Below are 23,086 nucleotides of genomic sequence, written 5' to 3' on the forward strand. Positions count from 1 at the left end.
AAAAATGACAATAAATGGGATGGGAAGATAATGGTAGATTAGGAATATTAGGGATAAATAATTGGGAAAAATCTTAATAAATAAGAGAGAAAATGACGAAAAAGGTGGAAAAATGGCGATAAAAAAAGTGGAAAAATGAGAATAAATGAGGAATATTTGGGATAAATAATAGGGAAAAAGGGAAAAAATAAGACGGAAAAATGGCAATAAATGGGGTGGGAAAATAGTGAAAAATTAGGAATATTAGGGAGAAATAATTGGGAAAAATGTTAATAAATAAGATGAAAAATGGCAATAAATGGGATGGGAATATAACGATAAATGAGGAATATTAGGAATAAATAATAGGAAAAAATGTTAATAAATAAGATGAAAAAATGGCAATAAATGGGGTGGGAAAATAACGATAAATTAGGAAAATTCGGGATAAATAATTGGGAAAAAATAAGATGGGAAAATGACGAAAAAGGTGGGAAAATGACGATAAAAACGTGAAAAAAATCCGAATAAATCCCGAATATTCGGGCTAAACCCCAGGAATAATTTGGGAATAATTTGGGAACAATTTGGGAACAATTCAGCATCCATCCCACCGCCCCTCCCCCACCCCATACCCCTTGGCGGGAACTTTTTTGGGGGAATTTTCCGACCCCTTTCCCCCGTTGTTGCCAGTGCACCAACGGGCACCTGATGTGCGCCGGCTGCTTCATCCACCTGCTGGCGGACTCGCGGCTCAAGGAGGAGCAGGCCACGTGCCCCAACTGCCGCTGCGAGATCTCCAAGAGCCTCTGCTGCCGCAACCTGGCCGTGGAGAAGGCGGTCAGCGAGCTGCCGGCCGAGTGCGGCTTCTGCGCCCGCCAGTTCCCCCGCTCGCTGCTCGAGAGGCACCAGAAGGAGGAGTGCCAGGATAGGTGAGGGGCTGGGAGGGGTCCCAGTGGGATTTTAGTGGGGTTTTTTGGGGTTTCGGGGTGGTTTGGGGTGTTTTCGGGGTGATTGTGCAGTCAAAAATTCCTGAAATCCATCGTGGAGTGGCACCAGCAGGAGGAGTGCCAGGATAGGTGAGGGGTGGGAGTGGTCCTGGAGGGGTTTTGGGGCGATTTCGGGAGGTTTCGGGGTGGTTTTGGGTGTTTTCGGGGTGATTCTGCAGCCAAAAATTCCCTAAATCCATCCTGGATTGGCAGCAGAAGGAGGAGTGCCAGGATAAGTGAGGGGTGGCAGCGGTCCCAGTAGGATTTTATTGGGATTTTGGGAGGTTTTGGGGTGGTTTTTGGTGTTTTCGGGTTGGTTTGGTGCTTCAAAGTTCCTAAAATCCATCCTGGAGTGGCAGCAGAAGGAGGAGTGCCAGGATAGGTGAGGGGCTGGGAGGGGTCACGGTGGGATTTTAGTGGGGTTTTGGGAGGTTTCGGGGTGGTTTTGGGTGTTTTCGGGGTGATTCTGCAGCCAAAAATTCCCAAAATCCATCGTGGATTGGTACCAGAAGGAGGAGTGCCAGGATAGGTGAGGGGTGGGAGGGGTCCTGGAGGGGTTTTGGGGAGATTTTTTGGGATTTCGGGAGGTTTTGGGGTGGTTTTGGGGTGGTTTTGGGTGTTTTCGGGGTGATTGTGCAGCCAAAAATTCCCAAAATCCATCGTGGAGTGGCACCAGAAGGAGGAGTGCCAGGATAGGTGAGGGGTGGCATCGGTCCTGGATGGGATTTGGGATGGGTTTGGGGTGGTTTGGTGCTTCAAAGTTCCCAAAATCCATCCTGGATTGGCAGCAGAAGGAGGAGTGCCAGGATAGGTGAGGGGTGGGAGTGGTCCTGGAGGGGTTTTGGGGGGATTTTATTGGGATTTTGGGAGGTTTCGGGGTGGTTTTTGGTGTTTTCGGGGTGATTGTGCAGCCAAAAATTCCTGAAATCCATCCTGGATTGGCAGCAGAAGGAGGAGTGCCAGGATAGGTGAGGGGTGGGAGCGATCCTGGAGGGGTTTTGGGGCAATTTCGGGAGGTTTCGGGGTGGTTTGGTGCTTCAAAGTTCCTAAAATCCATCCTGGATTGGCAGCAGCAGGAGGAGTGCCAGGATAGGTGAGGGGTGGGAGTGATCCCAGTGGGATTTTATTGGGATTTCTTGGGATTTCGGGAGGTTTTGGGGTGGTTTTGGGGTGGTTTTGGGTGTTTTCGGGGTGATTGTGCAGCCAAAAATTCCTGAAATCCATCGTGGAGTGGCACCAGAAGGAGGAGTGCCGGGATAGGTGAGGGGTGGGAGCGGTCCTGGAGGGGTTTTGGGGCAATTTCGGGAGGTTTCGGGGTGGTTTGGTGCTTCAAAGTTCCTAAAATTTATCGTGGAGTGGCAGCAGAAGGAGGAGTGCCAGGATAGGTGAGGGGTGGCATCGGTCCTGGATGGGATTTGGGAGGTTTTGGGGTGGTTTTTGGTGTTTTCGGGTTGGTTTGGTGCTTCAAAGTTCCTAAAATCCATCCTGGAGTGGCACCAGCAGGAGCAGTGCCAGGATAGGTGAGGGGTGGCATCGGTCCTGGATGGGATTTGGGATGGGTTTGGGGTGGTTTGGTGCTTCAAAGTTCCCAAAATCCATCCTGGATTGGCAGCAGCAGGAGGAGTGCCAGGATAGGTGAGGGGTGGCAACGGTCCCAGTAGGATTTTATTGGGATTTTGGGAGGTTTTGGGGTGGTTTTGGGTGTTTTCGGGTTGGTTTGGTGCTTCAAAGTTTCCCAAAATCCATCGTGGATTGGCAGCAGAAGGAGGAGTGCCAGGATAGGTGAGGGGTGGCAGCGGTCCTGGAGGGGTTTTGGGGGGATTTTTTGGGATTTCGGGAGGTTTTGGGGTGGGTTTGGTGCTTCAAAGTTCCCAAAATCCATCCTGGATTGGCAGCAGAAGGAGGAGTGCCAGGATAGGTGAGGGGTGGGAGTGGTCCTGGAGGGGTTTTGGGGCGATTTCGGGAGGTTTCGAGGTGGTTTTGGGTGTTTTCGGGTTGGTTTGGTGCTTCAAAGTTTCCCAAAATCCATCGTGGATTGGCAGCAGAAGGAGGAGTGCCAGGATAGGTGAGGGGTGGCAGCGGTCCTGGAGGGGTTTTGGGGGGATTTTGGGAGGTTTTGGGGTGGTTTTGGGTGTTTTCGGGGTGATTCTGCAGCCAAAAATTCCTGAAATCCATCGTGGAGTGGCACCAGAAGGAGGAGTGCCGGGATAGGTGAGGGGTGGCATCGATCCTGGAGGGGTTTTGGGGGGATTTTATTGGGATTTTGGGAGGTTTCGGGGTGGTTTTGGGTGTTTTCGGGTTGGTTTGGTGCTTCAAAGTTCCTAAAATCCATCCTGGATTGGCAGCAGAAGGAGGAGTGCCAGGATAGGTGAGAGGGTGGGAGGGGTCCTGGAGGGGTTTTGGGGGGATTTCGGGAGGTTTTGGGGTGGTTTTGGGGGATTTCTGCACCCAAAATTCCTAAAATTTATCGTGGAGTGGCAGCAGAAGGAGGAGTGCCAGGATAGGTGAGGGGTTGGCAGCGATCCCAGTGGGATTTTAGTGGGGTTTTTTGGGATTTTGGGAGGTTTCGGGGTGGTTTTGGGTGTTTTCGGGTTGGTTTGGTGCTTCAAAGTTCCTAAAATCCATCCTGGATTGGCAGCAGAAGGAGGAGTGCCAGGATAGGTGAGGGGCTGGGAGGGGTCCCAGTGGGATTTTAGTGGGGTTTTTTGGGGTTTCGGGGTGGTTTTGGGTGTTTTCGGGGTGATTGTGCAGCCAAAAATTCCTGAAATCCATCGTGGATTGGCACCAGCAGGAGGAGTGCCAGGATAGGTGAGGGGTGGGAGCGGTCCCAGTAGGATTTTATTGGGATTTTGGGAGGTTTTGGGGTGGTTTTTGGTGTTTTCGGGTTGGTTTGGTGCTTCAAAGTTCCCAAAATCCATCCTGGATTGGCAGCAGAAGGAGGAGTGCCAGGATAGGTGAGGGGTTGGGAGGGGTCCTGGAGGGGTTTTGGGGCGATTTCGGGAGGTTTTGGGGTGGTTTTGGGTGTTTTCGGGGTGATTCTGCAGCCAAAAATTCCTGAAATCCATCGTGGATTGGCAGCAGCAGGAGGAGTGCCAGGATAGGTGAGGGGTGGCATCGGTCCTGGAGGGGTTTTGGGGGGATTTTGTGTCCATGAATTCCTGAAATCCATCCTGGATTGGCAGCAGAAGGAGGAGTGCCAGGATAGGTGAGGGGCTGGGAGGGGTCCCAGTGGGATTTTATTGGGGTTTTGGGAGGTTTCGGGGTGGTTTTGGGGTGGTTTTGGGTGTTTTCGGGGTGATTCTGCAGCCAAAAATTCCTGAAATCCATCGTGGATTGGCACCAGCAGGAGGAGTGCCAGGATAGGTGAGGGGTGGGAGTGGTCCTGGAGGGGTTTTGGGGCGATTTCGGGAGGTTTTGGGGTGGTTTGGTGCTTCAAAGTTCCTAAAATTTATCGTGGAGTGGCAGCAGAAGGAGGAGTGCCAGGATAGGTGAGGGGTGGCATCGGTCCTGGATGGGATTTCGGGAGGTTTTGGGGTGGTTTTGGGTGTTTTCGGGGTGGTTTGGTGCTTCAAAGTTCCCAAAATCCATCCTGGATTGGCACCAGCAGGAGGAGTGCCAGGATAGGTGAGGGGTGGGAGTGATCCCAGTGGGATTTTATTGGGATTTCTTGGGATTTCGGGAGGTTTCGGGGTGGTTTTGGGTGTTTTCGGGTTGGTTTGGTGCTTCAAAGTTCCTAAAATCCATCGTGGAGTGGCACCAGCAGGAGCAGTGCCAGGATAGGTGAGGGGTGGCATCGGTCCTGGATGGGATTTGGGATGGGTTTGGGGTGGTTTGGTGCTTCAAAGTTCCCAAAATCCATCCTGGATTGGCAGCAGAAGGAGGAGTGCCAGGATAAGTGAGGGGTGGCAGGGGTCCCAGTAGGATTTTATTGGGATTTTGGGAGGTTTTGGGGTGGTTTTGGGTGTTTTCGGGTTGGTTTGGTGCTTCAAAGTTCCCAAAATCCATCCTGGATTGGCAGCAGCAGGAGGAGTGCCAGGATAGGTGAGGGGTGGGAGTGATCCCAGTGGGATTTTATTGGGATTTCTTGGGATTTCGGGAGGTTTCGGGGTGGTTTTGGGTGTTTTCGGGTTGGTTTGGTGCTTCAAAGTTCCTAAAATCCATCGTGGAGTGGCACCAGCAGGAGCAGTGCCAGGATAGGTGAGGGGTGGCATCGGTCCTGGATGGGATTTGGGATGGGTTTGGGGTGGTTTGGTGCTTCAAAGTTCCCAAAATCCATCCTGGATTGGCAGCAGAAGGAGGAGTGCCAGGATAAGTGAGGGGTGGCAGGGGTCCCAGTAGGATTTTATTGGGATTTTGGGAGGTTTTGGGGTGGTTTTGGGTGTTTTCGGGTTGGTTTGGTGCTTCAAAGTTCCCAAAATCCATCCTGGATTGGCAGCAGCAGGAGGAGTGCCAGGATAGGTGAGGGGTGGCAGCGGTCCTGGAGGGGTTTTGGGGCGATTTCGGGAGGTTTCGGGGTGGTTTTGGGTGTTTTCGGGTTGGTTTGGTGCTTCAAAGTTCCTAAAATCCATCCTGGATTGGCAGCAGAAGGAGGAGTGCCAGGATAGGTGAGGGGTGGCAGCGGTCCTGGAGGGGTTTTGGGGGGATTTTTTGGGGTTTCGGGAGGTTTTGGGGTGGTTTGGTGCTTCAAAGTTCCCAAAATCCATCCTGGATTGGTACCAGCAGGAGGAGTGCCAGGATAGGTGAGGGGTTGGCAGCGATCCCAGTGGGATTTTCTTGGGATTTCGGGAGGTTTTGGGGTGGTTTTGGGTGTTTTCGGGGTGATTCTGCAGCCAAAAATTCCTGAAATCCATCGTGGATTGGCACCAGCAGGAGGAGGAGTGCCAGGATAGGTGAGGGGTTGGCAGCGATCCCAGTGGGATTTTATTGGGATTTCTTGGGATTTCGGGAGGTTTCGGGGTGGTTTTGGGGTGGTTTTGGGGGATTTCTGGATGATTCTGCAGCCAAAAATTCCCTAAATCCATCGTGGATTGGCAGCAGCAGGAGGAGTGCCAGGATAGGTGAGGGGTGGGAGGGGTCCTGGAGGGGTTTTGGGGCGATTTCGGGAGGTTTTGGGGTGGTTTGGTGCTTCAAAGTTCCTAAAATTTATCGTGGATTGGCAGCAGCAGGAGGAGTGCCAGGATAGGTGAGGGGTGGCAGGGGTCCCAGTGGGATTTTATTGGGATTTCGGGAGGTTTCGGGGTGGTTTTGGGTGTTTTCGGGTTGGTTTGGTGCTTCAAAGTTCCTAAAATCCATCCTGGAGTGGCACCAGAAGGAGGAGTGCCAGGATAGGTGAGGGGTTGGCAGCGATCCCAGTGGGAATTTATTGGGATTTCTTGGGATTTCGGGAGGTTTCGGGGTGGTTTTGGGTGTTTTCGGGGTGATTCTGCAGCCAAAAATTCCCAAAATCCATCCTGGATTGGCACCAGCAGGAGGAGTGCCAGGATAGGTGAGGGGTTGGCAGCGATCCCAGTGGGATTTAGGATGGTTTTTGTGGGATTTGGGATGGTTTTTGTGGGATTTGGGATGGTTTTTATGGGATTTGGGATGTTTTTGTGGGATTTGGGATGGTTTTTGTGGGATTTGGGATGGTTTTTATGGGATTTGAGATGGGTTTTGTGGAATTTGTGATGGTCTTTGTGGGATTTGGGATGATTTTTTTGGGATTTGGGATGGTTTTTTGGGATTTGGGATGGTTCTTGTGGGATTTGGGATGGTTTTTGTGGGATTTGGGATGGTTTTTGTGGGATTTGGGATGGGTTTTATGGGATTTGGGATGGTTTTTATGGGATTTGGGATGGTTTTTATGGGATTTGGGATGGTTTTTGTGGGATTTGGGATGGGTTTTATGGGATTTGGGATGGTTTTTGTGGGATTTGGGATGGGTTTTTATGGGATTTGGGATGGGTTTTGTGGGATTTGGGATGGGTTTGGTGGGATTTGGGATGGTTTTTATGGGATTTGGGATGGGTTTGTTGGAATTTGGGATGGTTTTTGTGGGATTTGGGATGGGTTTGGTGGGATTTGGGATGGTTTTTGTGGGATTTGGGATGGTTTTTGTGGAATTTGGGATGGTTTTTGTGGGATTTGGGATGGCTTTTGTGGGATTTGGGATGGCTTTTGTGGGATTTGGGATGGTTTTTGTGGGATTTGGGATGGGTTTGTTGGAATTTGGGATGGTTTTTGTGGAATTTGGGATGGGTTTTATGGGATTTGGGATGGTTTTTATGGGATTTGAGATGGGTTTGGTGGGATTTGGGATGGGTTTTATGGGATTTGGGATGGTTTTTGTGGGATTTGGGATGGTTTTTGTGGGATTTGAGATGGTTTTTGTGGGATTTGGGATGGTTTTTATGGGATTTGGGATGGTTTTTGTGGGATTTGGGATGGGTTTTGTGGGATTTGGGATGGTTTTTGTGGAATTTGGGATGGTTTTTGTGGGATTTGGGATGGGTTTTGTGGGATTTGGGATGGCTTTTGTGGGATTTGGGATGGTTTTTGTGGGATTTGGGATGGGTTTGTTGGAATTTGGGATGGTTTTTGTGGAATTTGGGATGGGTTTTATGGGATTTGGGATGGTTTTTGTGGGATTTGGGATGGGTTTTATGGGATTTGGGATGGTTTTTATGGGATTTGAGATGGGTTTGGTGGGATTTGGGATGGGTTTTATGGGATTTGGGATGGTTTTTGTGGGATTTGGGATGGTTTTTGTGGGATTTGAGATGGTTTTTGTGGGATTTGGGATGGTTTTTGTGGGATTTGGGATGGTTTTTATGGGATTTGGGATGGTTTTTGTGGGATTTGGGATGGGTTTTGTGGGATTTGGGATGGCTTTTGTGGGATTTGGGATGGTTTTTGTGGGATTTGGGATGGGTTTGTTGGAATTTGGGATGGTTTTTGTGGAATTTGGGATGGTTTTTGTGGGATTTGGGATGGTTTTTATGGAATTTGGGATGGTTTTTGTGGGATTTGGGATGGGTTTTATGGGATTTGGGATGGTTTTTATGGGATTTGAGATGGGTTTGGTGGGATTTGGGATGGGTTTTATGGGATTTGGGATGGTTTTTGTGGGATTTGGGATGGTTTTTGTGGGATTTGAGATGGTTTTGGTGGGATTTGGGATGGGTTTTGTGGGATTTGGGATGGTTTTTATGGGATTTGGGATGGTTTTTATGGGATTTGGGATGGTTTTTATGGGATTGGGGGTGGTTTTTATGGGATTTGGGATGGTTTTTGTGGGATTTGGGATGGTTTTTGTGGGATTTGGGATGGGTTTTGTGGGATTTGGGATGGGTTTTGTGGAATTTGGGATGGTTTTTATGGGATTTGGGATGGATTTTGTGGGATTTGGGATGGGTTTGTTGGAATTTGGGATGGTTTTTGTGGGATTTGGGATGGGTTTTATGGGATTTGGGATGGTTTTTATGGGATTTGGGATGGTTTTTATGGGATTGGGGGTGGTTTTTATGGGATTTGGGATGGTTTTTGTGGGATTTGGGATGGTTTTTATGGGATTTGGGATGGGTTTTGTGCGATTTGGGATGGTTTTTGTGGGATTTGGGATGGGTTTGGTGGGATTTGGGATGGTTTTTGTGGGATTTGAGATGGTTTTTATAGGATTTGGGATGGTTTTTGTGGGATTTGGGATGGTTTTTGTGGGATTTGGGATGGTTTTTATGGGATTTGGGATGGTTTTTGTGGGATTTGAGATGGTTTTTATAGGATTTGGGATGGTTTTTGTGGAATTTGGGGTGGTTTTTATAGGATTTGTGATGGTTTTTGTGGGGTTTGGGATGGTTTTTATGGGATTTGGGATGGTTTTTATAGGATTTGGGATGGGTTTGGTGGGATTTAGAGGGATTTTGGGGCCGTTTCTGGGGATTTCTGGCAGGTTTTGTGCCAAAAAATCCCTGAAATCCCTCCTGGATCGGCCCCAGAAGGAGAAGTGCCAGGATAGGTGAGGGCTGGCATCGATCCTGGATGGATTTTGGGGGAATTTCTTGGGATTTCGGGAAGTTTTGGGGTGGTTTTGATGGAATTCTGGTCGGTTTTTGCGCTGGGATTCCCTCCCAGAGAATTTCGCGGGAATTCCGGCTGCTTTTGGGGGAAATTTGGGATTCTTTCCAAGGAAATCCCGGCTGCTTTTTGGGCTGGGATTCATCCCGGTGCCTTTTGGAGGGATTGGGCTCTCCCACATTTCCCACTCTGCTTTTCCGAGCTTTTCCCGGATTTCCCAGCCTGGTTTTCCACCTTTCTCCCAAATTTTCCCAAATTTCTCTCCCAGATTTTCCCAAATTTCTCTCCCAGATTTTCCCAAATTTCTCTCCCAAATTTTCCATTCCTCTTTTCCAGTTCTCTCCCAAAATTTCCCACTCCAATTTCCCACTTTTCTCTCAGGTTTCCCAATCTGATTTTCCCAAATTTCTCCCAAATTTTCCCAATTTTTCCCAAATTTCCCACTCCAATTTCTCACTTTTCTCCCAAATTTTCCAATTCTCTCCCAAATTTCCCACTCCAATTTCCCACTTTTCTCCCAGGTTTTCCAATCTGTTCTTCCCAAATTTCTCCCAAATTTTCCCAATTTTTCCCAAATTTCCCACTCCAATTTCCCCCTTTCCTCCCAAATTTCCCCCATTTTTCCCAAATTTCCCACTCCAATTTCCCCCTTTTCTCCCAGATTTTCCAATCTGTTCTTCCCAAATTTCTCCCAAATTTCCCCCATTTTTCCCAAATTTCCCACTCCAATTTCCCACTTTTCTCTCAGGTTTTCCAATCAGTTTTTCCCAAATTTCTCCCAAATTTTCCCCATTTTTCCCAAATTTCCCACTCTGGTTTTCCACATCCCTTTCCCAAATTTCCCACTCCAATTTCCCACTTTCCTCCCAAATTTTCCAATTCTCTCCCAAAATTTCCCACTCCCGTTTCACACTTTTCTCCCAGATTTTCCAATCTCCTTTTCCATATTTTTCCCAGATTTTTCCCACATTTCCCTCTCTGCTTTTCCCCATTTCTCTCCCAAATTTCCCACTCCAATTTCCCGCTTTTCTCTCAGGTTTCCCAATCTGTTCTTCCCAAATTTCTCCCAAATTTTCCCCATTTTTCCCAAATTTCCCACTCTGGTTTTCCACATCCCTTTCCCAAATTTCCCACTCCAATTTCCCACTTTCCTCCCAAATTTTCCCCAATTCTCTCCCAAAATTTCCCACTCCAATTTCCCCCTTTTCTCCCAGATTTTCCAATCTCCTTTTCCATATTTTTCCCAGATTTTTCCTACATTTCCCTCTCTGCTTTTCCCCATTTTTCCCAAATTTCCCACTCCAATTTCCCCATTTTCTCCCAGATTTTCCAATCTGTTCTTCCCAAATTTCTCCCAAATTTCCCCCATTTTTCCCAAATTTCCCACTCTGGTTTTCCACATCCCTTTCCCAAATTTCCCACTCCAATTTCCCACTTTCCTCCCAAATTTTCCAATTCTCTCCCAAATTTCCCACTCCAATTTCCCACTTTTCTCTCAGGTTTTCCAATCTGTTCTTCCCAAATTTCTCCCAAATTTCCCCCATTTTTCCCAAATTTCCCACTCTGGTTTTCCACATCCCTTTCCCAAATTTCCCACTCCAATTTCCCACTTTCCTCCCAAATTTTCCCCATATTTCCCAAATTTCCCACTCCAATTTCCCCCTTTTCACCCAGATTTTCCAATCTCTTTTTCCATATTTTTCCCGGATTTTTCCCACATTTCCCTCTCTGCTTTTCCCCATTTTTCCCAAATTTCCCACTCCAATTTCCCACTTTTCTCTCAGGTTTCCCAATCTGATTTTCCCAAATTTCTCCCAAATTTCCCCCATTTTTCCCAAATTTCCCACTCTGGTTTTCCACATCCCTTTCCCAAATTTCCCACTCCAATTTCCCACTTTCCTCCCAAATTTTCCAATTCTCTCCCAAAATTTCCCACTCCCGTTTCACACTTTTCTCCCAGATTTTCCAATCTCCTTTTCCATATTTTTCCCAGATTTTTCCCACATTTCCCTCTCTGCTTTTCCCCATTTCTCTCCCAAATTTCCCACTCCAATTTCCCGCTTTTCTCTCAGGTTTCCCAATCTGTTCTTCCCAAATTTCTCCCAAATTTTCCCCATTTTTCCCAAATTTCCCACTCTGGTTTTCCACATCCCTTTCCCAAATTTCCCACTCCAATTTCCCACTTTCCTCCCAAATTTTCCCCAATTCTCTCCCAAAATTTCCCACTCCAATTTCCCCCTTTTCTCCCAGATTTTCCAATCTCCTTTTCCATATTTTTCCCAGATTTTTCCTACATTTCCCTCTCTGCTTTTCCCCATTTTTCCCAAATTTCCCACTCCAATTTCCCCATTTTCTCCCAGATTTTCCAATCTGTTCTTCCCAAATTTCTCCCAAATTTCCCCCATTTTTCCCAAATTTCCCACTCCAATTTCCCACTTTTCTCCCAGATTTTCCAATCTGTTCTTCCCAAATTTCTCCCAAATTTCCCCCATTTTTCCCAAATTTCCCACTCTGGTTTTCCACATCCCTTTCCCAAATTTCCCACTCCAATTTCCCACTTTCCTCCCAAATTTTCCAATTCTCTCCCAAATTTCCCACTCCAATTTCCCACTTTTCTCTCAGGTTTTCCAATCTGTTCTTCCCAAATTTCTCCCAAATTTCCCCCATTTTTCCCAAATTTCCCACTCTGGTTTTCCACATCCCTTTCCCAAATTTCCCACTCCAATTTCCCACTTTCCTCCCAAATTTTCCCCATATTTCCCAAATTTCCCACTCCAATTTCCCCCTTTTCTCCCAGATTTTCCAATCTCTTTTTCCATATTTTTCCCGGATTTTTCCCACATTTCCCTCTCTGCTTTTCCCCATTTTTCCCAAATTTCCCACTCCAATTTCCCACTTTTCTCTCAGGTTTCCCAATCTGATTTTCCCAAATTTCTCCCAAATTTCCCCCATTTTTCCCAAATTTCCCACTCTGGTTTTCCACATCCCTTTCCCAAATTTCCCACTCCAATTTCCCACTTTCCTCCCAAATTTTTCCCATTTCTCCCCAAAATTTCCCACTCCTATTTCCCACTTTTCTCCCAGATTTTCCAATCTCTTTTTCCAGATTTTTCCCAGATTTTTCCCACATTTCCCTCTCTGCTTTTCCCCATTTTTCCCAAATTTCCCACTCCAATTTCCCACTTTTCTCTCAGGTTTCCCAATCTGTTCTTCCCAAATTTCTCCCAAATTTTCCCCATTTTTCCCAAATTTTCCACTCTGGTTTTCCACATCCCTTTCCCAAATTTCCCACTCCAATTTCCCACTTTCCTCCCAAATTTTCCAATTCTCTCCCAAATTTCCCACTCCAATTTCCCACTTTTCTCTCAGGTTTTCCAATCTGTTCTTCCCAAATTTCTCCCAAATTTCCCCCATTTTTCCCAAATTTCCCACTCTGGTTTTCCACATCCCTTTCCCAAATTTCCCACTCCAATTTCCCACTTTCCTCCCAAATTTTCCCCATATTTCCCAAATTTCCCACTCCAATTTCCCCCTTTTCTCCCAGATTTTCCAATCTCTTTTTCCATATTTTTCCCGGATTTTTCCCACATTTCCCTCTCTGCTTTTCCCCATTTTTCCCAAATTTCCCACTCCAATTTCCCACTTTTCTCTCAGGTTTCCCAATCTGATTTTCCCAAATTTCTCCCAAATTTCCCCCATTTTTCCCAAATTTCCCACTCTGGTTTTCCACATCCCTTTCCCAAATTTCCCACTCCAATTTCCCACTTTCCTCCCAAATTTTTCCCATTTCTCCCCAAAATTTCCCACTCCTATTTCCCACTTTTCTCCCAGATTTTCCAATCTCTTTTTCCAGATTTTTCCCAGATTTTTCCCACATTTCCCTCTCTGCTTTTCCCCATTTTTCCCAAATTTCCCACTCCAATTTCCCACTTTTCTCTCAGGTTTCCCAATCTGTTCTTCCCAAATTTCTCCCAAATTTTCCCCATTTTTCCCAAATTTTCCACTCTGGTTTTCCACATCCCTTTCCCAAATTTCCCACTCCAATTTCCCACTTTCCTCCCAAATTTCCCCCATTTTTCCCAAATTTCCCACTCCAGTTTCCCCCTTTTCTCCCAAATTTTCCAATCTCCTTTTCCATATTTTTCCCAGATTTTTCCCACATTTCCCTCTCTGCTTTTCCCCATTTTTCCCAAATTTCCCACTCCATTTTCCCACTTTTCTCTCAGGTTTCCCAATCTGATTTTCCCAAATTTCTCCCAAATTTTCCCCATTTTTCCCAAATTTCCCACTCCAATTTCCCACTTTTCTCTCAGGTTTCCCAATCTGATTTTCCCAAATTTCTCCCAAATTTTCCCCATTTTTCCCAAATTTCCCACTCCAATTTCCCACTTTTCTCTCAGGTTTCCCAATCTGATTTTCCCAAATTTCTCCCAAATTTCCCCCATTTTTCCCAAATTTCCCACTCTGGTTTTCCACATCCCTTTCCCAAATTTCCCACTCCAATTTCCCACTTTCCTCCCAAATTTTCCCCATTTCTCCCCAAAATTTCCCGCTCCTATTTCCCCCTTTTCTCCCAGATTTTCCAATCTCCTTTTCCATATTTTTCCCGGATTTTTCCCACATTTCCCTCTCTGCTTTTCCCCATTTTTCCCAAATTTCCCACTCCAATTTCCCCCTTTTCTCTCAGGTTTCCCAATCTGATTTTCCCAAATTTCTCCCAAATTTTCCCCATTTTTCCCAAATTTCCCACTCCAATTTCCCACTTTTCTCTCAGGTTTTCCAATCTCTTCTTCCCAAATTTCTCCCAAATTTTCCCCATTTTTCCCAAATTTCCCACTCTGGGTTTCCACATCCCTTTCCCAAATTTCCCACTCCAATTTCCCACTTTCCTCCCAAATTTTCCAATTCTCTCCCAAAATTTCCCACTCCAATTTCCCCCTTTTCTCCCAGATTTTCCAATCTCCTTTTCCCAAATTTCTCCCAAATTTCCCCCATTTTTCCCAAATTTCCCACTTTTCTCCCAGATTTTCCAATCTCTTTTTCCATATTTTTCCCAGATTTTTCCCACATTTCCCTCTCTGCTTTTCCCCATTTTTCCCAAATTTCCCACTCCAATTTCCCACTTTTCTCTCAGGTTTCCCAATCTGATTTTCCCAAATTTCTCCCAAATTTTCCCCATTTTTCCCAAATTTCCCACTCCAATTTCCCACTTTCCTCCCAAATTTTCCAATTCTCTCCCAAAATTTCCCACTCTGCTTTCCCGTTTTTCTCCCAGGTTTTCCAATCTCTTTTTCCCAAATTTCTCCCAAATTTCCCCCATTTTTCCCAAATTTCCCACTCTGGTTTTCCACATCCCTTTCCCAAATTTCCCACTCCAATTTCCCACTTTCCTCCCAAATTTTCCCCATATTTCCCAAAATTTCCCGCTCCTATTTCCCACTTTTCTCCCAGATTTTCCAATCTCTTTTTCCATATTTTTCCTGGATTTTTCCCACTTTTCCCTCTCTGCTTTTCCCCATTTTTCCCAAATTTCCCACTCCAATTTCCCACTTTTCTCTCAGGTTTCCCAATCAGATTTTCCCAAATTTCTCCCAGATTTTCCCCATTTTCCCCAAATTTCCCACTCTGCTTTCCCGCTTTCCTCCCAGATTTTCCAATCTCCTTTTCCCTGTTTCTCCCAGATTTTCCCCACGTTTCCCTCTCTGCTTCCCCCCTTTCCTCCCCCACTTCCCGCCCTCCTCTCCCAGCTCCCCCCTCCGCATTTCCCGGGATTCCCCTGCCCTCCCCTCCTCTCCCCTCCCCCCCCTCCCCATTCCCCAGAATCCCCCTCCTCCTCTCGAATCCCTCTTTTCCGGCTCTTCCCGCCATTTCCCAGCATTCCTGGCTCTTCCCGCCGTTTCCCAGCATTCCCTCCTCTTCCCGCCATTTCCCAGCATTCCCTCTTTTCCGGCTCTTCCCGCCGTTTCCCACCATTCCCGTCTCTTCCCGCCATTTCCCAGCATTCCCTCCTTTCCTCCTCTTCCCGCCATTTCCCAGCATTCCCTCTTTTCCTCCTCTTCCCGCCATTTCCCAGCATTCCCTCCTCTTCCCGCCATTTCCCAGCATTCCCTTCTCTTCCCGCCATTTCCCAGCATTCCCTCCTTTCCTTCTCTTCCCGCCATTTCCCAGCATTCCCTCCTCTTCCCGCCATTTCCCAGCATTCCCAGCTCTTCCCGCCATTTCCCAGCATTCCCTCCTTTCCGGCTCTTCCCGCCATTTCCCAGCATTCCCTCCTCTTCCCGCCATTTCACAGCATTCCCTCTTTTCCGGCTCTTCCCGCCATTTCCCAGCATTCCCGGGTCTTCCCGCTGTTTCCCAGCATTCCCTCCTCTCCACCTCTTCCCGCCATTTCCCACCATTCCCTCCTTTCCCTCTCTTCCCGCCCTTTCCCACCATTCCCGTCTCTTCCCGACATTTCCCAGCATTCCCTCTTTTCCTCCTCTTCCCACCATTTCCCAGCATTCCCTCTTTTCCTCCTCTTCCCACCATTTCCCAGCATTCCCTTCTCTTCCCGCCATTTCCCAGCATTCCCGGCTCTTTCCTCCATTTCCCAGCATTCCCTCCTCTCTGTCTCTTCCCGCCCTTTCCCACCATTCCCTCCTTTCCCTCTCTTCCCGCCATTTCCCACCATTCCCTCTTTTCCCTCTCTTCCTGCCCTTTCCCACCATTCCCTCCTTTCCTCCTCTTCCCGCCCTTTCCCACCATTCCCTCTTTTCCTCCTCTTCCCGCCATTTCCCAGCATTCCCTCCTCTTCCCGCCATTTCCCAGCATTCCCGTCTCTTCCCTCCATTTCCCACCATTCCCTCCTTTCCCTCTTTTCCCAGCATTCCCTCCTTTCCCTCTCTTCCCGCCCTTTCCCACCATTCCCTCCTTTCCCTCTCTTCCCTCCATTTCCCACCATTCCCGTCTCTTCCCTCCATTTCCCAGCATTCCCTCTTTTCTTTCTCTTCCCTCCATTTCCCACCATTCCCGTCTCTTCCCGCCATTTCCCAGCATTCCCTCCTTTCCCTCTCTTCCCTCCATTTCCCTCCATTCCCGTCTCTTCCCGCCGTTTCCCACCATTCCCTCCTCTCCGGCTCTTCCCGCCCTTTCCCAGCATTCCCGGCTCTTCCCGCCATTTCCCAGCATTCCCTCCTTTCCCTCTCTTCCCGCCATTTCCCACCATTCCCTCCTCTTCCCGCCATTTCCCAGCATTCCCTCCTTTCCCTCTCTTCCCTCCATTTCCCTCCTTTCCTTCTCTTCCCGCCCTTTCCCACCATTCCCGTCTCTTCCCGCCCTTTCCCACCATTCCCTCCTTTCCCTCCATTTCCCACCATTCCCCTCTCTTCCCGCCCTTTCCCACCATTCCCTCCTTTCCCTCCATTTCCCAGCATTCCCGTCTCTTTCCTCCATTTCCCACCATTCCCTCCTTTCCCTCTCTTCCCGCCCTTTCCCACCATTCCCTCCTCTTCCCGCCCTTTCCCTCCTTTCCCTCTCTTCCCGCCCTTTCCCACCATTCCCTCCTTTCCCTCTCTTCCCTCCATTTCCCGCCATTCCCTCCTTTCCCTCTCTTCCCTCCATTTCCCACCATTCCCGTCTCTTCCCGCCCTTTCCCACCATTCCCTCCTTTCCTTCTCTTCCCGCCCTTTCCCACCATTCCCCCTCTTCCCTCCATTTCCCACCATTCCCTCCTCTTCCCGCCATTTCCCACCATTCCCTCCTTTCCCTCTCTTCCCTCCATTTCCCACCATTCCCTCCTTTCCCTCTCTTCCCGCCCTTTCCCACCATTCCCTCCTCTTCCCGCCATTTCCCACCATTCCCTCCTTTCCCTCTCTTCCCTCCATTTCCCACCATTCCCGTCTCTTCCCGCCGTTTCCCACCATTCCCTCCTCTCCGGCTCTTCCCGCCCTTTCCCAGCATTCCCGGCTCTTCCCGCCATTTCCCAGCATTCCCTCCTTTCCCTCTCTTCCCGCCCTTTCCCACCATTCCCTCCTTTCCCTCTCTTCCCTCCATTTCCCACCATTCCCGTCTCTTCCCTCCATTTCCCAGCATTCCCTCTTTTCCCCCTCTTCCCTCCATTTCCCACCATTCCCGTCTCTTCCCGCCATTTCCCACCATTTCCCACCATTCCCTCCTCTTCCTGCCCTTTCCCACCATTCCCTCCTTTCCTTCTCTTCCCGCCCTTTCCCACCATTCCCTCCTTTCCCTCTTTTCCCTCCGTTTCCCACCATTCCCGCCTCTTCCTGCCCTTTCCCACCATTCCCTCCTTTCCCTCTCTTCCCAGCATTCCCTCCTTTCCCTCTCTTCCCAGCATTCCCTCCTTTCCCTCTCTTCCCACCATTCCCTCCTTTCCCTCTTTTCCCAGCATTCCCTCCTTTCCTTCTCTTCCCGCCCTTTCCCACCATTCCCGTCTCTTTCCTCCATTTCCCACCATTCCCTCCTTTCCCTCTCTTCCCTCCATTTCCCACCATTCCCGTCTTTTCCCGCCATTTCCCAGCATTCCCTCCTTTCCTCCTCTTCCCGCCATTTCCCACCATTCCCTCCTTTCCCTCTCTTCCCATTTCCCAACATTCCCTCTTTTCCTCCTCTTCCCGCCATTTCCCAGCATTCCCTTCTCTTCCCGCCCTTTCCCACCATTCCCTCCTTTCCCTCTCTTCCCGCCGTTTCCCACCATTCCCTCCTTTCCGGCTCTTTCCTCCATTTCCCACCATTCCTGTCTCTTCCCGCCCTTTCCCACCATTCCCTCCTTTCCCTCCATTTCCCAGCATTCCCTCTCTTCCCTCCATTTCCCACCATTCCCTCCTCTTCCCGCCCTTTCCCTCCTTTCCCTCTCTTCCCGCCCTTTCCCACCATTCCCTCCTTTCCCTCTCTTCCCTCCATTTCCCGCCATTCCCGTCTCTTCCCGCCGTTTCCCACCATTCCCTCCTTTCCTCCTCTTCCCGCCCTTTCCCACCATTCCCGTCTCTTCCCGCCCTTTCCCACCATTCCCTCCTTTCCCTCTCTTCCCGCCCTTTCCCACCATTCCCTCCTTTCCCTCTCTTCCCGCCATTTCCCAGCATTCCCTCCTTTCCCTCTCTTCCCGCCATTTCCCACCATTCCCTCCTTTCCCTCTCTTCCCTCCATTTCCCACCATTCCCGTCTCTTCCCTCCATTTCCCACCATTCCCTCCTTTCCCTCTCTTCCCGCCCTTTCCCACCATTCCCGTCTCTTCCCGCCCTTTCCCTCCTTTCCCTCTCTTCCCGCTGTTTCCCAGCATTCCCTCCTTTCCGGCTCTTCCCGCCCTTTCCCACCATTCCCTCCTTTCCCTCCATTTCCCACCATTCCCGTCTCTTCCCGCCATTTCCCAGCATTCCCTCCTTTCCGGCTCTTCCCGCCGTTTCCCAGCATTCCCGTCTCTTCCCTCCATTTCCCACCATTCCCGTCTCTTCCCGCCATTTCCCACCATTCCCTCCTTTCCCTCTCTTCCCGCCATTTCCCACCATTCCCTCCTTTCCCTCTTTTCCCGCCCTTTCCCACCATTCCCGGCTCTTCCCGCCCTTTCCCACCATTCCCTCCTTTCCCTCTCTTCCCGCCATTTCCCACCATTCCCTCCTTTCCCTCTCTTCCCACCATTTCCCACCATTCCCTCCTCTTCCCGCCCTTTCCCGCCATTCCCTCCTTTCCTCCTCTTCCCGCCCTTTCCCTCCATTCCCTCCTCTTCCCGCCATTTCCCACCATTCCCTCCTTTCCCTCTTTTCCCGCCCTTTCCCACCATTCCCTCCTTTCCCTCCATTTCCCACCATTCCCTCTCTTCCCGCCGTTTCCCAGCATTCCCTCCTCTCCGGCTCTTCCCGCTGTTTCCCAGCATTCCCGGCTCTTCCCTCCATTTCCCACCATTCCCTCCTCTTCCCGCCCTTTCCCGCCATTCCCTCCTTTCCTCCTCTTCCCGCCCTTTCCCACCATTCCCTCTCTTCCCACCATTCCCTCCTTTCCCTCTCTTCCCTCCATTTCCCTCCTTTCCCTCTCTTCCCGCCCTTTCCCACCATTCCCACCTTTCCCTCTCTTCCCTCCCTTTCCCACCATTCCCGTCTCTTCCCTCCCTTTCCCACCATTCCCTCCTTTCCCTCTCTTCCCTCCCTTTCCCACCATTCCCGTCTCTTCCCTCCCTTTCCCACCATTCCCTCCTTTCCCTCTTTTCCCACCCTTTCCCACCATTCCCGCCTCTTCCTGCCCTTTCCCACCATTCCCTCCTTTCCCTCTCTTCCCTCCATTTCCCGCCATTCCCCTCTCTTCCCGCCGTTTCCCATCGTTCCCTCTTTTCCCCCCCCTCAGGGTGACGCAGTGCAGGTACAAACGCATCGGCTGCCCCTGGCAGGGCCCTTTCCACGAGCTCTCCGTGCACGAATCCGAGTGCACGCATCCCACCAAAACCGGCAACGAGCTCATGGACATCCTGGACGAGATGGACCAAACGCGCCAGAAGGAGATGCAGCTCTACAACAGCATCTTCAGCCTGCTCAGCTTCGAGAAAATCGGATACACCGGTACGGAGCCGGGGGGAAAAACACCACCAAAAAATCGGGAATTCTCGGCATTCCCGAAAATCCCCGGCGCCGGCGCGGAAACGACGCCGAGCGGGATCCGTTCGCCTTGCCGAGTTCCGAGTCGCTGCGATTGCCCGGGGGTTTTTTGGGGGATCTGCTCGGGGCGTTCCCGGTTTTTTCCAAGGGTTTTTTCCCGGTTTTTTGGTGGGGGGAGGGGAATTCCGGGAATTTTGTAAGGGAGGGGTGGAGTGAATTTGGGGCTTTGGGGTTGGAAAAGGGCGGGAATTGGGTTCAATGGGAATTCCGGGGTTTTTCGTGGATCTGCTCGCGGCATTCCCATTTTTCCGAAGGGTTTTCCCGGTTTTCCGGTGGGGTTGGGGTGGGGGAGGGGAGGAGGAGAATTCCAGGAATTTTGTAAAGGAGGGGTGGAGGGAATTTGGGGCTTTGGGGTTGGAAAAGGGCGGGGATTGGGTTAAATGGGAATTCCGGGGTTTTTCGGGGATCTTCTCGGGGCATTCCCATTTCTTCCAAGGGTTTTCCCGGTTTTCTGGTGGGGTTGGGGTGGGGGAGGGGAGGAGGAGAATTTGGGATTTTGTAGGGGAGGGGTGGAGGGAATTTGGGGCTTTGGGGTTGGAAAAGGGCGGGAATTGGGTTCGGCGGCAATTCCGGCGTTTTTTGGGAATCTGCTCGCGGCATTCCTGTTTTTTCCAAGGGTTTTCCCGGTTTTCCGGTGGGGTTGGGGTGGGGGAGGGGAGGAGGAGAATTCTGGGAATTTTGTAGGGGAGGGTCGGAGGGAATTTGGGAGTTTGGGGTTGGAAAAGGGCGGGAATTGGGTTCGGCGGGAATTCCGGGGTTTTTCGGGGATCTGCTCGGGGCATTCCCGGTTTTTCCAAGGGTTTTCCCGGTTTTCCGGTGGGGTTGGGGTGGGGGAGGGGAGGAGGAGAATTCCAGGAATTTTGTAAAGGAGGGGTGGAGGGAATTTGGGAGTTTGGGGTTGGAAAAGGGCGGGAATTGGGTTCGGCGGGAATTCCGGGGTTTTTTGGGGATCTGCTCGGGGCATTCCTGTTTTTTCCAAGGGTTTTTTCCCGGTTTTTTGGTGGGGGGAGGGGAATTCCGGGAATTTTGTAAAGGAGGGGCGGAGGGAATTTGGGGGTTTGGGGTTGGAAAAGGGCGGGAATTGGGTTCGGCGGGAATTCCGGGGTTTTTCAGGGATCTGCTCGGGGCGTTCCTGTTTTTTCCAAGGGTTTTCCCGGTTTTCCGGTGGGGTTGGGGTGGGGGAGGGGAGGAGGAGAATTCTGGGAATTTTGTAGGGGAGGGGAATTCCAGGAATTTTGTAAAGGAGGGGCGGAGGGAATTTGGGGGTTTGGGGTTGGAAAAGGGCGGGAATTGGGTTCGGCGGGAATTCCGGGGTTTTTCGGGGATCTCCTCGGGGTATTCCTGTTTTTCCCAAGGTTTTTCCCGGTTTTTTGGTGGGGTTGGGGTGGGGGAGGAGAATTTGGGATTTTTTAGGGGAGGGGCGGAGGGAGTTTGGGGGTTTGGGGTTGAAAAAGGGCGGGAATTGGGTTCGGCGGGAATTCCGGGGTTTTTCGGGGATCTGCTCGCGGCATTCCCGTTTTTTCCAAGGTTTTTCCTGTTTTTTTGGTGGGGGGAGGGGAATTCCGGGAATTTTGTAAGGGAGGGCTGGGGGGAATTTTGGGAATTCTGTGGGATAAGGATGAATCCTGTCGGGATCTGGGGCTAATTCCAGGAAATTTTTAGGATATCCATGAATCCTGTCAGGATCCAGTTTTAATTCCAGGAATTTTTTAGGATATCCATGAATCCTGTCAGGATCCAGTTTTAATTCCAGGAATTTTTTAGGATATCCATGAATCCTGTCAGGATCCAGTTTTAATTCCAGGAATTTTTTTGGATATCCATGAATCCTGTCGGGATCCAGTTTTAATTCCAGGAATTTTTTAGGATATCCATGAATCCTGTTGGGATCCAGTTTTAATTCCAGGAATTTTTTAGGATATCCATGAATCCTGTCAGGATCCAGTTTTAATTCCAGGAATTTTTAGGATATCCATGAATCCTGTCGGGATCCAGTTTTAATTCCGGGAATTTTTTAGGATATCCATGAATCCTGTCAGGATCCAGTTTTAATTCCGGGAATTTTTAGGATATCCATGAATCCTGTCAGGATCCAGTTTTAATTCTGGGAATTTTTTAGGATATCCATGAATTCTTTTAGGATCCAGTGATAATTCCGGGAATTTTTAGGATATCCATGAATCCTCTTAGGATCCACTGATAATTCCAGGAATTTTTTCATATATCCATGAATCCTGTTGGGATCCAGTTTTAATTCCAGGAATTTTTTAGGATATCCATAAATTTTCTTAGGATCCGGTGCTAATTCCAGGATTTTTTTCGGACATCCACGAACCCTCTTAGGCGTCCCCTTCTCATTCCCGCAATTTTTTCAGACCTCCCCCACACCTCTTTCCCATCCCCCACCACTCCCATGCCCATTTTAAGCTCTCCCTCCAACCTGGAGTCCCCCCCCTCTCCCCCTCCCCCCTCCACCTCCTCCTGGCAGAATTCCGACCCGACTCCGACCGTTTCTCCCACTTTTTTTTCCTCTTTTCCCCCCTCCCCCAGAGGTCCAATTCCGCCCGTACCGCACCGACGACTTCATCACGCGCCTCTACTACGAGACGCCGCGCCTCACCGTGCTCAACCAGACCTGGGTGCTGAAGGCGCGCGTCAACGACTCCGAGCGCAACCCCAACCTGTCGTGCAAGCGCACGCTGAGCTTCCAGCTCATCCTCAAGAGCAAGGTCAACTCGCCCATGGAATGCTCCTTCCTGCTCCTCGAGGGGCCCTACGACGACGTCAAGATCAACCCCGTCATCTACCACTTCGTCTTCAGCAACGAGAGCAATGAGACCGACTACATGGCGCTGCCCATCGTCGACTCGGTGGAGTGTAACAAACTGCTGGCGGCCAAGAACATCAACCTCCGGCTTTTTATATTCCAGATCCAAAAATAAAAAAAAAAACAAAAAAAAACCAACAAAAAACCAAAAAAAGAACCAAAACAAACAAAAAAATGGACTCGGGAGGAAAGGAGGAAAAAAAAAAAACCAGGAAAAACGGGAAAAAAAAAAGATTTTACGGCCGCGTCGCAAAGATTTTCCTCTTCCCCCTCCCGCCTTCGTTCTCTGCCTCGGGTTCCGACGTTGGCCGGCGGCGGGGTTGGGTTGGGTTGGGTTGGGTTGGGTTGGGTTGGGTTGACTTGGGTTGGTTGAGTTGAGTTGGGTTGAGTTGAGTTGGGTTGGGTTGGGTTGGGTTGAGTTGGGTTGGGTTGGGTTGGGTTGGGTTGGGTTGACTTGGGTTGGTTGAGTTGAGTTGGGTTGAGTTGAGTTGGGTTGGGTTGGGTTGGGTTGAGTTGGGTTGGGTTGGGTTGAGTTGGGTTGGGTTGAGTTGGGTTGAGTTGAGTTGGGTTGGGTTGGGTTGGGTTGGGTTGAGTTGGGTTGG

At 49.6% G+C, this 23,086-nt stretch overlaps 1 protein-coding gene across 1 annotated transcript; it reads left to right on the forward strand.

Moving 5' to 3' along the window:
- The first annotated feature begins 636 nt into the window (after nt 1-636).
- LOC138101404 (zinc finger TRAF-type-containing protein 1-A) lies at nt 637-22,752 on the forward strand. The gene is made up of 3 exons (XM_068999207.1): nt 637-911; nt 19,350-19,561; nt 22,208-22,752. The coding sequence occupies exons 1-3, from the start codon at nt 691-693 to the stop codon at nt 22,597-22,599; spliced, it is 825 nt and encodes a 274-aa protein (XP_068855308.1). The 5' UTR covers nt 637-690; the 3' UTR covers nt 22,600-22,752.
- The last annotated feature ends 334 nt before the right edge of the window (nt 22,753-23,086 follow it).

Source organism: Aphelocoma coerulescens, unplaced genomic scaffold (assembly GCF_041296385.1).
Source record: "Aphelocoma coerulescens isolate FSJ_1873_10779 unplaced genomic scaffold, UR_Acoe_1.0 HiC_scaffold_284, whole genome shotgun sequence".
Lineage (NCBI taxonomy): Eukaryota > Metazoa > Chordata > Aves > Passeriformes > Corvidae > Aphelocoma > Aphelocoma coerulescens.

Coding starts and splice junctions, on each gene's coding strand:
- LOC138101404 (XM_068999207.1), top strand. CDS start 691: ATGTGCGCCGGCTGCTTCATCCACCTGCTGGCGGACTCGCGGCTCAAG. Junction 912..19,349: donor AAGGAGGAGTGCCAGGATAG/GTGAGGGGCTGG, acceptor CCCCCCCCTCAG/GGTGACGCAGTGCAGGTACA. Junction 19,562..22,207: donor CGAGAAAATCGGATACACCG/GTACGGAGCCGG, acceptor CCCCTCCCCCAG/AGGTCCAATTCCGCCCGTAC.